We start from the raw sequence: 15303 nt of genomic DNA on the forward strand, positions 1-15303 counted from the left end.
TTGAACTCAGGACCTCTGGAAGAGCAGTCAGTGTCCTTAACTGCTGAGCCATCTCTCCAGTCCGAAAAGTGGTTTGTTTATGATCCTCAGGTGGTTATCCTTAAGTCTGACATCAGGATTTCAGTCCTGTTCTGAAGCAGTTATTTACATTTATGCCTTCGTTAATCAGATTCACAAAGGCAATAAGTGGTTCCTAGAGTATGGTGTTTGGGTGAGCAGGTTACAAATCATCTGGGAACCTCTTAGAATTGCATTTTCTTTAGCCCAACAACTTACCTGTTAACTTTTTCAAGTGATTCTGAAACATGTAAAGTTTTACAGTATTTGCCTAGCTGTCTGCACACCTTTAATGTCAGAATGTGGCTGGGGAACTACCTTAATGGTAGTTATAAAATCCTTATCAAGCAGGAGTTTGAGACCCATCACAGGTTAGGAAATACTAATGATAGAGTTAGATGAATGGAGACAACTTACTACAGTTGAGATCATTGGGAAAGGATCTTAGTCTGAGAAGGAAACTTAGACAGGAGCTGACAAAAGGCTGGCTTGAGACTGGGAGAGAAAGTCACTCCTTGCAGAAGGCAGCTGTGCACACATGGCAGTGCTTAGTAGCTGGAAGGATGCGCATGAGCAGTTAGAATTCGAGTGCTGTCTTTTAGGTTAGCCTCTACCAACTTTGAAAATATCATTGTCGGTATTCAGATTCTTGGGAATTTCAGTTTCATTTATATTTTGGAAGAGGGGATCCATGCATGCAACTGGATCTTTCACATCTAGGTACAAAAGCATTTAGGCAACAGCTAAGTGTTTTGAGAAGCACGGTCACATAGTCAGAAACTACTGGCTGACTATATGCTGGGGATGCCAAGAAAATGGAATATGTTAGTGCTTTGACCTGAAGACAGCTTTAGCAGTACTTACGGAAGAGTGGGACTGTGGTAAGGATGAGGATGGATGAACATAGAATGAATCTGATAGGCTGTGGGTACAGGAGACTCAACTCTCTTCTGGTTTTTGAAGGATGCCACAAGTCTAATATCTTAGTTTATTATTTATATTACTCAAACATACTTTATTAAATGCAGAACTAGAGGCCTTATCTATCTTGAAAGTTTTCCAACAGAAGACTGGCTTTTTTCCCAGTTGGCCTATTTATTTGTTGATAAAGACTAGACATAGAAGCATATCTAATGTTTCTAATAGGCAAGAAGAGGATAGGCTGTGAAGTAGAGTGTGGCAACCTTTGATTGATAAATGACGTTTGACCCTCTAACCCTGTTCAGAGGAAACTGGGACATAGGTAAGTCACGGGGGAGGCCCTTAACTGCAGCCCTGAGTGCATTGTCAGAGGTCACATTCATCTTCTATGTTGATTTTTTTATTTTACTATATTTGTTTGTTTGTTTCAAGACAGGGTTTTGCTCTGTAGCCCTGGCTATTCTGGAATTCACTCTGTAGACCAGGATGGCCTCAGACTCAGAGGTCTGCCTGCCTCTGCCTCCCAAGTGCTTTAATTAAAGGCGTGCACCACCATCACTTAGCCATTGAATTTCATTTTTTAAAGCCAGGATATGGGCACCCACCTAGTAATTTAAACAAGTAACCAATAAAGGAGAGAATGCTGGCATCTGCCTGTTTTCTCTCTAGAAATCAACTGTTTCCCAGGAAAATATCAACAAACAACTTGCATAGCCCCTGCCACCTCCTGTTATGGCCAGCAGACTTATGGGTAGAGTAGACGAGGTCCAACAGAACAGCACTAACGTTGTTCATGGATGTTTCCCTTGGGTACCTTCATTATCAATATCTAGTCTTTTGAGGTTTTGCATAGAAATACATAGGTAGGTAGTCTACTGTTTTAGTCTTTTTGTTACAGAAAGCCACTGCCGTTTCATAACCATTAGAATTAGGGACCAAAGTAAAGGAGTTGCATCGATTTCCACTCAATACATTAATTGGCATCCTAACATCCTCTGTCTCCCACCTTCAAGTTAGAAAGAAAAAAAATTAAAAAACCGTACAGTTCAGACACTTAGAGCATGTATGAAATACAAGGGGAGGAAAGCCCTTTATAATGCAGCTTCCAGAGACCGAGGTTTTAAGTGGTTGGTATCGAATAGCAAATATTGAACACTTGAAGCTTGACACTATAAATTGCAAGTAGCAAGATGTTACTTTTACTATTATATTAAAGGCATTGTGCTATTTCTAAAATTGTATTTTATTGAGAGAGAAAATATATAATTATATGATCATATAACCACATAGCAATCTGATGGGTAATTAATTTAAATCAATGGGACTAGAGAGATGACTCAGTGGTTAAGAGCACCGACTGCTCTTCCAGAGGTCCTGAGTTCAATTCCTAGCAACCACATGGTGGTTCACAATCATCTGTAATGGGCATCCAATGCCATCTTCTGCTGTGTCTGAAGACAGTGGCAGTGTACCCACATATATGAAATAAAAATATGGCTGGAGCAGGGCCAGAAAAAAAAAAAAGAAATCAGTCTGAAACAGCCACACAAGAGATATACTGATATTACTTAATTGTCTAATGAATGACACACTGACTAAAATGATGAGATCTCCCAAGGTTAATAACAATTTCATTTTGGTGAGGCCATAGGGTTAAGAAAACAGTGACAGTTCCTTTTTCCATATTGTTCTGAGTCCCTAACTCTTCTCTTAATGAATAAAGTGTACACTTTCCATGTCTTTATTACTGTTTCTATTCTCATAGTTCTAGCTCATCTTAACAGATTTTATAATTTGTATTTTTATAAAACTTCCTGAACTGATAGGCTATTGACTGCCTCAGTGGGAATTTGTAGAGACATCTTCCAATTGTGTGTTCTACCATGATCACTCCAGCCATCCAAAGGTTCACTTGGTTGAATCATTTGCCTTGTTCAGCCCGTTAGTCCTGGTGTCTAGAGATTCCTGGTTCACACAGAAAAGCAGGAGCATTAAGTATATCCCTTTCCATTGCTGTTGTTTTAAACCAGGTCATTCCTAAAATTTAAAAACTGCATTTTGAGTGTTTTTAGAATTCTTGAGTGACATACAAGCCATTAACACATTCCGATCTGATGAAGAAAAGAAAACAGCTCTGAGCCTGTATTGTCAGCATAGGGGACTTTCTCGTTTGAGACTCTCTTCTGAAGCCTCAGATTCCTGGTGCTCTCCGGTCTGTGCTTGAGTTTACTTTGTTCAGGGAACTTTATGTGATGTCTATGTGAGCTGTGGGTGGGGCAGATGGAGATGTGATAGTGACCTGACTCACAGTGTTTGTACCATTCAGTTCGCTGTATGTTCAAGGACACTGGCAGGGGGAGAGGCAAGGGTTGGCCTTTGTCAGAAATAGACAGCAGCAACATCTCCAAAATTAAAGATCCATTTATGTCGAAAGCTGGTTAAAGACAAAGTATACTTTTAGGAACATTAGATTTTGCATACACTTGGGGTTTACTTAATTTTATAATTTATATCAAAAACACTGGTGAGTTATTCTGTTGCTAAGTGACTAGCTATAGGCCAGACTGCTGAAACAATACTGGATAGTGTAACTCTATTCAAATATAGGATTGTGTTTTGTTATGGTGACTCTGAAGTGTGGGAAGATGGAGATTTGCATGAGGCCTAGAATGGTGACAGGGAATGAGAGTGCTAATGAGTAGTCATATACAGATCTTTGTATAGATTGCCCAAAGGCTGAGATGATTAAGGAAAAAACAAAGTGATGCCAGGGGGTCTGGAACCCAGAGAAAACATAAAACTATATAGCTATTATACTGCTCGCCTGGATTAAAATGAGCTTTCTTCTTAAAGCAGTGGGTCTGAGTCTGAGTCAGATTTCAGATGTACATGTTTCTTGCTTTGTTGCTGAGAGGGATAGATGGACAAGGGTAATACCCTCAAAAGTAGAAGCAAGATAACTTGTGTTGTGATAGACCAGCCTTGGATATGATGTAAGACTTTAGATAACTCGGAGTAGCATAAAGAAAAAAAATTGTTTTGGGTTCTAGAGAAATTCAGAAGAAAAATTACAATGGATGTCAATTCTGTTATCTTTGCAAGTTTTAGGTTGTCAGTGAATATTATTGCAGTGCTTGAGTTAAGCTCCCAGGACTAGTTTGAAAAAATGGAAACCTTTAGCCTTCCTCTCTTGACTTAGCTTTTCTATTCCAGTCGTTACTTTTCCCATTCTGCTTTATCAGTGGTATCTCCTCATCTGGTCTTACACACATATGGCGAAGAGGAGAAACTTTCCAGTTTTATTATTAACTGTAAATGCAACCACTATTTGTTTAGTATATCTGTAATAACAGCTTCCCAAGAATGCCAAGGGCAGCCTGCTATGTTCACCTGTCTTTTAAGTGACTCATGTATTGAATTTATAGGTGAGTACGAGAGCTTCCATTTGTTCTCTGGTACCAGAGTCAATAAATAATCATCCAAACATTTGGAGGCCTAATGGATGGTTTGGGGGAGTCAGGATAAGATTAGAGGAAGAGAGGTCTGGCTGTGGTACAAGATGTTATACAGTGAATACTATGAAAATGCAGATGAGGTTAGTGCTGTTAGATGCACAGAAAACAGTACAAATGGCCCATGGAGTGTTTAGGGTAGTATTTGAGTAGGTCCATGGAGAAAAAGTGTAAGTTTGAGGTGTGCAAGGGGGCAGATACAAAGTAACTTGCAAATCAGTGCTTAGAATAGTAGGGGGAAGTGCACTGTGTAGGCCTGCTGAGCATGACTGTGGTTAGGATGTGGCATAATCTAATAGAGTGACCTGAGGTGAAGTAAGAAAAGTATGTTAGATATTTAGTGTATAGTATGCTGCTGCCGTAGTAAGTGGCTAGAAACTCAGTGACTACAACACAGATTAACTGTCTTACAGTTCTAGAGCTCAGAAGTCCCAAGATAGAGCCTCTGGACTAGATCAGGATATTGACAAGGCTGTGATCTTGTATGGAATCTGTAAGGGAGGTGATTTTATTTTTAAATACCCTTTTCAGTCACCAGAGGTATTCCTTGTTACAGGCCCCTTTCTATCTGCAGAGCTCCCCCCCCCCCCCATCTCTGAAGTCTTCAGCTTTTAAAGATGCTTATTATTGCACTGGACCCACCAAGGTAATCTTACTGTTTTAAGGTCAGCTGATTCATACATCTGTATCTGCTACTTAATTCCTTAATTCACATGCTGTGGGGGTTTTTACCAGTTTCCGAATCTGGGTGTGAACATCTTTAGGAGGCTGTTATTCTGCTTTATTGTGAGCAATGTTCTTTGTAAAATCTGTAGCCTATTAGAATATAGGAGTGCAAAGAAATCATCAGCTCTGTTATCTTTCCAACTTGGCCATTGATATTTTCCTTTTCCCGCCTACAACAGCTTGTATCCATAAATCCTTAATCAGAAAGAGTGTTACTCTGAACACTGATGCAGGCATTGCTTCTGGTTCCATTACTGTAAGGCTGTTTTAATATCTTACTGGATGGAAAGCTAGATTAGCAGCGAGGTGACTGGAATTATGATTCAGACTTCGTCAGTAATCTGATTTGTAACCATAGGGATATCCTTTTAGTCTCTCTGGGACATAATTCTCTGTCTACACACAGGATTCAGGATAATAATAGCAGCTCGTCTGACAAAGCTGTAGATAACTCTTCCAAAATAATGTAGTATGTTTTAATTTTTTTATCTATAGAGAATAAATCTTTTTATTTTCCTTTCGTATCCTAAACAATGAAGAATTAAAGAGCATGCAGATTTTTTTTTTTTTTACTTCCCACTATCCTTTATTTTTTAAATATCTTCTGTAAATAGATCTGGATAATTATGCCACAGTAAGTCAATCTATATTTTGTAGCTGGCCAGACAACTAGGACAATAAGAATTTTCAGGCCCATGCTTTGAAGAAGTTTACTAGTTGAATAGTTTGTGGAAGCAAGTTAAATAAATGACAGAATATTTTGGTTTCACTTAGGCTTTCTAAGCAGCAAGACAAGACCACTGATAAAAGTCTTCAAATGCTTGTAGCTGGTTACTCAGCCAGTAAAGGCACTTCTCATGTGAGCATGGCAACCTGACCTGAGTCTGATCCACAAAGTACATACGTGTAAAGGTTGGAGAAGAGAATGGATTCTACAGAGTTGTCCTCTGACCTCCACATATGTACTATGGAACATACAACCTATATATATATATATATCACATATACCCATGATAATTTTTTAAATTATTTGCTCTGAGTCATTTGCAAGCTTCCCTTTGGTCTATTGTAGATGCATCAAAATGGATCAAATTATAAACCTCATTTTTTTCATCAAACATTTGTTTGTTAACTATAAAAATGCAAGTCTTACAATAAGGAAGACCAACATGTGGATTCTTCATTCCTCCATAAAATAGGCCATAAAATACCCATGAAAGAAGTGGCAGAGACAAAGTTTGGAGCTAAGACTTAAGGATGGACCATCCAGAGACTGCCCCACCCGGGGGTCCATCCCATACTCAGCCACCAAACGCAGACACTATTGCATATGCCAGCAAGATCTTGCTGAAAGAACACTATCTCTGTGAGGTTATGCCAATGCCTGGCAAATATAGAAGTGGATGCCCACAGCCATCTATAGGATAGAACACAGAGACCCCAATGGAGGAGCTAGAGAAATTACGCAAGGAACTGAAGGGGTGTGCAACCCTATAGGTGAAACAACAATATGAACTAATCAGTACCCCCAGAGCTCATGTCTCTAGCTGCATATATAGCAGAAGATGGCCTAGTTAGCCATCGCTGGGAAGAGATGCCCCTTGGTCTTGCAAACTTTATATGCCCCATACAGGGGAATGCCAGGGCCAAGAAGTGGGAGTGGGTGGGCAGGGAAACAGGGTGGGGGGAGGGTATAGGGGACATTCAGGATAGCATTTGAAATGTAAATGAAGAAAATATCTAATAAAATAAGTTAAAAAATATTTCATATTGACTTTAAGAAATATTGCCCCAGAGCCTGTAACACTTAAGATTAGTTGTCTACAATAGAAATATGAACCATATGTATAACTTTGAATTTTCCTCCCTCCCTCATTCCCTCCTCCCCCTCCTTCCCTGAGACAGTATCACTATAGCCCTGGCTGTCCTGGAACCTGGTATGTAGACCAGGCTGGTCTCAAACTCACAGAGATTCACCTGCCTCTAGAGTTGGAGGATTAAAAGCTTGTGCCACTATATTTGGCAGTAACTTTGAATTTTCTACTAGTCATGTTAGAAGAAATAAAAATAAGCAGTATAATTTATGTATTTTAATTTATGTCCAAAACACCATTTCAATATGTGACTAGTGTAAGAAATCATGAATAAGATATTTTACATTTTGTTTTTGTATTAAATCTTTGAAACTTGATACATACTTTATACTTAAAGTTCATCATATATGAGCTAGCCATATTTCAGGTGCCCTATAGCCTCATGTGACATCAGCTACTAATATTAGTCTAAGTCTGCTTCGAAGATAGGTATCTCATCAGTCTGCGTATCTGTCCCTCACACCTCACAGCCGTTCCTTAAACCTCTATACTGCTGTCTCTAACCCTGATCCCTCTGTTAGTGGGCCTACCTTCACAGTCTCGCTTTAGTCCTTCCATCTTTATACACTTGGATTTTCTGGGCATTTCTCTCTTTTATGCCCCATATATGGTCTCAAATTCCTTCCAATACTTTGCTGTGATTCTCAAGAAAGAGAGCATGACCAGTTTGTCCTCCTTCTTAAAGGAATAGAAATGTATATGGCTCTAAATAATAACTGTAGTATGAGGAAAGGTGGCATTCTTTTTTTTTTTTTTTTTTTTTTTTTGGTTTGGTTTTTCGAGACAGGGTTTCTCTGTGTAGCTCCGGCTATCCTGAACTCACTTTGTAGACAAGGCTGACCTCGAACTCAGAAATCCACCTGCCTCTGCCTCCCGAGTGCTGGGATTAAAGGCGTGCGCCACCACGCCCGGCTTGAAAGGAGGCATTCTTAAAGTCAGTAGTTCCTGATGATAATCGAAAGTCTCATCAGTGTGAACTTCATAAACTATCTGTGGTTGGTTCATGAAGTTGAATGAGAATTATGGGCTGTATTAGTTACTTGTCTTGACATTGTGCTACAGTGACACACTCTTGATAATGCAGCTTCAAGAAGAATTGGTTTTAGCTCACAGTTCCAGGTTACAGTCCATTTGAACAGCTGGTTGGTCACATTGCATCTGTAGCCTGGAAGGAGAGGGTGGTGAGTGGTGCAGCCATTGTCCTCTCCTGTTATTCAGTCCACACTCTGCTGCGCTCTGGGTGCTTTCTCTCCCCTCACTTACCATAATATGATCTTTTTCACGAGTGTGCCCACAACCTTGTCACCCGTCAGTTCTAGAGTCTGTCATGTTGAAAATCAGTATTAACCATTACATGGGGTTTTGCCATTAGTAACACTATGTTTATAATCAGTTTCAGAAGCCAAAGTGTTCAGTAATTGAAGTGTAAGTGTATGAATTCAATTTTACCTACTAGGGTAGAACAAAGAATTTTAGTCAATTTTTCTTGCCAGACTATCCTGCCTTTTTCTTGATAATCAGTTCACAGGACTTCTGTTTCCAAAGATATTTTATAGCCTGCATTTTACTTCTCACAATGCCTTATTTAACCGTCATTTCTAAATGTACAAATACACAGAGCTTTGTTTTGTTTCCCTTTTGCAAAGAAAATAAAAATGTCAATGCCAGCAATCAAAAAATGAAATGAAGAAAGCAATTATATTACAGTGGCATCAAAAAGAAAATATTTAGGAGTAAGTTTACCAAAAGAAATATCAAACTAGTACTTTAAAACTCAAAATGAGATTATTCAGGTGACTCTTTGAATAAGGTGCCTGCGACAGACCCAGGACCGAAGTTTGTCTCTAGGGCCTATACAGTGAAAGGAAGGAGCCAGCTATTAACAAAGTTGTCATCGATACCTCCTCACAAGCTTACATGTGTACACAGACACACAAGGTAAATAGTCAATAAAATAAAAATAGAAATAGATCCAATCTTAATCTGTTGGAAAACAATATTGAGATAACTTTCCAAATTGAGTAACATAGCTGCCGGTGAGACCCAGACGCCTGTTTCTGCAGAAATTTAACAAGCTGATCCTCAAATTCTCAGTGAATCCAAGTACTGAAGTGATTTTTATAGTACCCAGACTTGCTGATCACAGTGTGCCTCTGGCATAAGGCTTGCCTTCTAAATGACCACAGAACTCTGTGGTCTGTGGGACTCTGAGTGCTGAAAGTTACACCACCCAATATCTTCTTGACCCCTTGTCATGGTCTGAATGGAGAAAGGAAAGCTGTCTATGTGCCTATGTATTGGAGACCACTTGGTTGTCTTACAAACTTAGATTTCTTGTACACCCAGGAAAAACTCTTGATTTTCTGACTCAGTTGACCTTTCTTCTTGGTGTAGTTGCAAGAATAGCCTCTTCTTGCTCTGTGTTTTATACAGATTTTTAATACTGTGTATGCCAAGCATCTACCACATCTTTATATGTCTGTGTATAAGGTGGAGGCATTATTATTCCCATGTTTTTAAGTGTAAAAGAGGATTTAGTGGAGAAAATACAGAGGCACAAGAATAATGTCTAAATTACCTTCCCTTTTCCTCCCTCCCAATAATTTGATTAACTCTGTTTTGCACTTCTCCAAAGAGAGGAGCTGTATTTTTGACATTATAAATCCTCTCTCCATTTTCCTTCTGGTGATGGTAGTGATGATGAGGATGTTGATGAGGGACATAAAATGAAGAGGAGTGCTTGAAGGGCCTCACTGCACTTTTGGACCCAGGTCCCTCCAAGACCTGCTGGCACCACGGTGCCATGGCTTTGCATCTTTCCTTTCTCGATTGCTTACAGTGTGGGCAGTTAATAGCTTTAAGGGGCTTTTGCGTTTTCCTTTTAGTGAGATAGCAGTTCTTTATTACTCTTTTGTTGCCTTAGGTAGCTCTTCTAATAGGAACCTGAGTGTACCTGCTTATGCTACTTAGGTTTGCCTTAACAAATTCCTGTGTAAGCTTTCTCCTCACCTTTTAATACATAGTAAAATTTAAAGCTTTTCACTCTTAGAACTTTGTTTTGTTCACTTCTAGAAAAGAAATTATGAGGTGAGCCATGAGCCTTATCAGTGAGCCCAGTTAAAACAAGTGTTAATTTATCTCTTCAGCTGTTGTCTGAAATTGAGTTTCCAGGATGTGCCATTTGTAACTCATTATACTAACCCTTCATCCAGCCTTCCTTTCTTCCTCCAGCCATCCCTGTACACCACACTCCAGGGCCTTACATATGCTAGACAAGTGCTGTGTCACAGAACTACGGCCACACCTCCCTGATCAGTCTATTTCTCACTTGCTAGTTGATAGATACAAGTTAAGTTTTATGCCTTGCTTATTTAATGAGATTTTTAACACCTTTTCCAACATTCCATGTGTATGATTATAAATCAGTGGATCTGGCCAGTACTATATTCATAAACACCACAATTCTAGACATAATGCCAAAAGTTAAGGACTAGGAACCTGGAGACAGAGCAGGGTTGTTTATACCTGGAAGGGTATTTCTATGACTTCTTGACTCTCCATTAGCAGGCATTTTACTATGTTTCTTCCTCCCTAGTTCTCTGGGAATATGAAGAACAGAAAAAGCATCCAGGAGCCTAGATTTGATTATTACAGCCATGAACTTCCTGATATTGACCTCAGTGAATGTGAATTCCCACATGTCATTGAAATTTATGACTTTCCTCAAGAATTTCGTACAGAAGACCTTTTGCGGATTTTCTGCAGTTACCAGTAAGTATTTCTTTGTAGGTGGTTCCAAATATTAGATAATGTGAGATAAAGTCATCTTAATAATTAAAAAACAACAACATTCTTTAGTCATTTATTTTAGTTAGCACTAGGTTTATGTGTTGTTCAGATCAATTATAAAGCCTGTATTTCAGACTAGTCTTCAGTTTTTTTAAACAGTAGCCTTTATAGATCCTGTTGTAACGTTTACAAAGATCACTGTTGGGGGTGACTCTGAAGTCTATCTTGGTGGTCCATTTAGTCCGTTTATATTTATTGTAATTATTGGTGTATTTGACCTTATATCCACGGCTTTGGTTTTTATATTTGCCTGTCATCTCTCCTGTGTATACTTCTAGCTTTTTCCTCTTTTTTTCTTGACTTACAGGTTGACATTTTGCACATTTCATTTCTTAAATGTAATCTGTTTCTGTTCTTTGATGGTTACTCTAGAAATTATAAAAGTATCCCCCCCCCTTTCTAAATACTGCAAGGTCTTTTTAATTACACCTAACTTATATACTTGTGTATGTGTGTGTGTGTGTGTATATGTGTGTATATATATGTATGTATGTATATATATATATATATATATATATATATATACACACACACACACACACACACATTCACTGTTTTCTTATGTTTTGCTGGTAACAAACTCGTGTTATTTCTTCTCCTCTTCTTCCTCCTCTTCCTCCTTTCTTCTCCCTCCTCTTCATCTCTCTCTCTCTCTCTCTCTCTCTCTCTCTCTCTCTCTCTCTCTCTCTCTCTGTTTTGTTTTGTTTTTTGTTTTTTGTTTTGAGACAATGTTTTTCTGTATAACAGAGCCCTGGCTATCCTGGAACTTGATCTGTTGACCAGGCTGGCCTTGAACTCACATAGATCCACCTGCCTTTGCCTCCAGAGTGATGGGATTAAAGGCATGTGCTTCAACTGCCTGACTAGGTGTTGTGTTTTTTTAATAGCTTTATATCAGTTTCATTCTTGTTACAACTGCTTTTTAACTGTACAAAGGACTAGTCATGGTTTTATGTATGCTAGGTAATGTCCTACCACTGAACTGCACCCTAGTTATTCTTGAAAAGATTTGTATTGTGTATATATTAATAATTCTAGATTGGCAATTATTTTTCTCTGAGAAACATGAAGATACTCTTAATGGTTATGACTTTCTTTTTGGGTGAGAGGTTAGCTGACAGTCGCCATGTCACCTCTGACCATAATCTCTTTTCTCTCTGGATGCTTATAAGTTTTTCTTTTTGACTTCAATATTGATATTTTTTGCTAAAAATGTGGACTTTGTGGATTTTTCCAACTTTTCCTGATTGAGATTATATCTGATTATTAAATCAGTAATTAATTCTTTTATTGATTTTTGGAACGGTCTTAGACATTTTCTCTTCAATGTTGTCTCAGACCCAGTCTCTTTTCACCTCCTCCAAGACACAAATTGGGTGTGAGTTACGGTTTTCTCGTTTAACTTTCTTGTCACCTCTCTTTTGTATATCTCATCTTTTTTTTCCTTGAGACATTCAGTTTGGGATTCCAGTTCATGTTATCTATTCCAAGCTGTGCTTAATCATTGTTAACTATTTCTATTGTATTTTAAAAGTTTGTTCTATGATTTTTACCTTGAATTTTTCAAAAGATATAGTTTTAAAGTCTGCTTGATCATTTTTTACAGCTTTTTTTCTCCATATGTCTTCAGTTTGCAATTCTTTTTTTTTCTCTTAAGTATATTGAGCATAGCCCTTCTATAGTCTCTGCTAGTTCGATTGTCTAAAGCCCCTTTAATTATAGTTTGTTTCTGGTAACTTCAGTTTTTGTCAGTACTTGCTCATGGTATCTTCCTTTTGGGGGAATTAAGCTATATTTTTACTGTAAGTTGATGGTTTTGGGGGGCATTTATGGGTATTAAGGCTGATGAAAAAAAGAAGAACTTTTCTTAAAACCTCTGGGCATTTTCCAAGGATGCTAACAATTTAGGAGTTTTCAGATTAAATTGTTGATTTAAGGTTTTTTTGGCCACTCAGAAAAAGTCAAATGGGGAGTGTTATATTGTTTAATTATTATATGTCACAACCATTTTATTTTGACATATATAAATATGTTTACTTGTGCCAGGTTTTTAATGTGGTGTCCAGCTGCCCCTGACTTTTTAGCCATTGGTGTATTGATTAGACAGTTCTTGGAAGTCACCTTCATACTACCTCGTGTATAATTTATAGCTTCAAATTTTTAAAGAAAGACAAGAAAATTTAGCATGTCTTCAGATTTTGTGAGTGAATAGTCCCATGGGTTGTTGATTTATTTATTTATTTATTTTGTTTTATTTTATTGTTCTTTGTTTCTAAAGTGACTTCTTTAGTCTTCCAAATCATTCAACTAATTTTTTTTTTTTGCTGGTGTTTGTTTTGTTTTGTTTTGTTTAGATAGGGTTGACACATAATCCCAACTGGCCTTGAATTCTTCCCTGATTCACCCTTTAGAATGCTGGGATTATAAGCATGAGCTACCATCCCTGGCTCATCTCAGTTTCATAGACACAACAGTTCCTCTCTGCAGTCATAATTCATTCAGTTTTGTATTGTTACAGGTAGTAAAGAGTTCAGGTCTGTTACGAGTGCTCTTCAGAACAATTATGCTAACTCTTGGTGTGTGTTTAAGTGGTACATTTTAGGAGAAGATAAAGGAATCAGAAGTATACATATTATATATAACTTATAATAAAAAATAGACCCAGGAACAGAAATGTAGTCCAGAAAGTATTAAGAAAAAGATTTTCAGGGTCTAGAAGAAAGTCAATATCAAGAAGGGGTATATTTTAATATTTCAATCCTGCTATTAAAAATGAATCAAATCTATTTGATGCTACAAATTTAAATTTAAAATTCAGTTTATTTATATCCCAGGTGCCAAGATTATAGACATGCTCAGCCAGATCCCAACTTTACATTGAATTTGTAAGATTCTGTTTCAGAGCATAGCTCCTAAATCTTTCTGGTAAAGGATGAGAGAGTTCATATTTCAGGTCGCTGTGCTGTCTTAGTATGACAGCCATAGACAGGATGTAAACAAATGAGTGTGGTTGAAAAAAATAAACCTTTATAAAAATGGTTGGTTTTTGTTTTAAGACAGGATTTAGGTAGCCCAGCCTAGCCTTGAAATCTTGATCCTCTGCTTCAATCTTAAGAAGTTCTGGGGTTTACCACCACATCTGGCCTGTGTCTTATTCTTGAGGGGGAAAAAAACCCCACATTTTTGTTTATTTATTTGTTTGTTGAGACAAAATTTCTCTGTGTAACAGCTGTGGCTGTCCTGGAACTCGGGCTGTAGACCAGTAGAGCAGGCTGACCTTGAACTCACAGAGACCCACCTGCCTCTGCCTCCCAAGTGCTGGGAGTAAAAGCGTGCACCACCACTGCCCAGCAGAATATTTTAAGTAAAGTGCTAGAATAGCTGATATTAACTAGCCGTTATTTACTTGTTTCATCAGTTAAACTCAAGTTAGGGAAGATAACTGAAAGAAAGCAGAGTTGAATAGCTTCTGGGATATGTTTAATCTGTGCTGTAAACCTTACTGTAAATGTGTAGTGTGGGTGAGTCATTGATTTAGGAGTGTCAGATGCTGTTCAATTCCTAATAGATGTTTAAGAGCAGTCAATAAGATTAAATCTCAGATTTGAGCTACCTTAGATTATAAAATTAGACTGTCATTAATAAAATAGGGGGCATTTTGCCCATGTCTAGAATTTCCTCAGTGATTATTGAGGTTTGCTGCCTTTTTTTGTTCTTGAGAAAGTTTCTTAGTTTGCAGCCCAGGCTGGCCAGGTACTCAGGATCTTCCTGTCTTCTCTTCTCCAGCACTGGGTTTACTCAGGCACTCACCAGTTGTCAGGTTAAGGAGGAGTCATTCTTTGAGTCATTTGCTTCTCTTTGCTTTGTCTCCTGCTAACGGTATCTGTGAGAGGGTTTTCTATAAACTCCAAAGCCATATCATAAAACAGTTTAAAGGACAGTGAAGCCTCAGGGGCTAAGATGAGACTTTTAGCTATGAGTCTTTCTGCAACTTTTCTAAACTCTCTGCAGCAGAGACTCTGTTGAACTTTAAGTCTTCACCCTGAGGTCATTTTATAGTACCGTCCAGCTTATTAAGTTCTCTAAGTCATCTTCCAAGTTTCTTCTACTTTTCTGTCAGGGAAAGTGTTGAATAGGGAAAGAGATTTTAGGATATTTTTATAGTGACTTATAAGATTATGATGTAGAAGTGTAGACTAATAATATCTGAGTTAGATACCAGAGTCAAGTTTATCTTTCATCAGTGTCTTTATCAATATTAATCTCCTGGTGAATATTGCTATTAATAATAAAAATAATGAGCACTGTTCCTCTAAAAGTTGCCTTCTTAGTACTGACTATCATATTCTTGGCTTCTATTTTCC

General features: G+C 38.0%; 1 protein-coding gene across 4 annotated transcripts in view; it reads left to right on the plus strand.

Annotated features, from left to right (window-relative positions):
- The window catches only part of R3hcc1l (R3H domain and coiled-coil containing 1 like), a 72615-nt gene that overhangs the window by 45512 nt on the left and 11800 nt on the right, over positions 1-15303 (plus strand). For 3 of the 4 annotated variants that reach the window (XR_003843173.1, XM_029534688.1, XM_021204745.2), the window contains one exon: positions 10686-10861. Coding sequence is in view for 3 of the 4 variants with exons in the window: in XM_029534688.1 (XP_029390548.1) it covers positions 10686-10861 (176 nt within the window). In the remaining variant the exon portion in view is untranslated. Of the gene's footprint in view, positions 1-1203; positions 2111-10685; positions 10862-15303 lie in introns of those variants that run through there. The other variant, XM_029534703.1, reaches the window with a different exon arrangement.

The sequence above is a fragment of the Mus pahari genome, chromosome 1 (genome assembly GCF_900095145.1).
Source record: "Mus pahari chromosome 1, PAHARI_EIJ_v1.1, whole genome shotgun sequence".
Taxonomy (NCBI): Eukaryota; Metazoa; Chordata; class Mammalia; order Rodentia; family Muridae; genus Mus; species Mus pahari.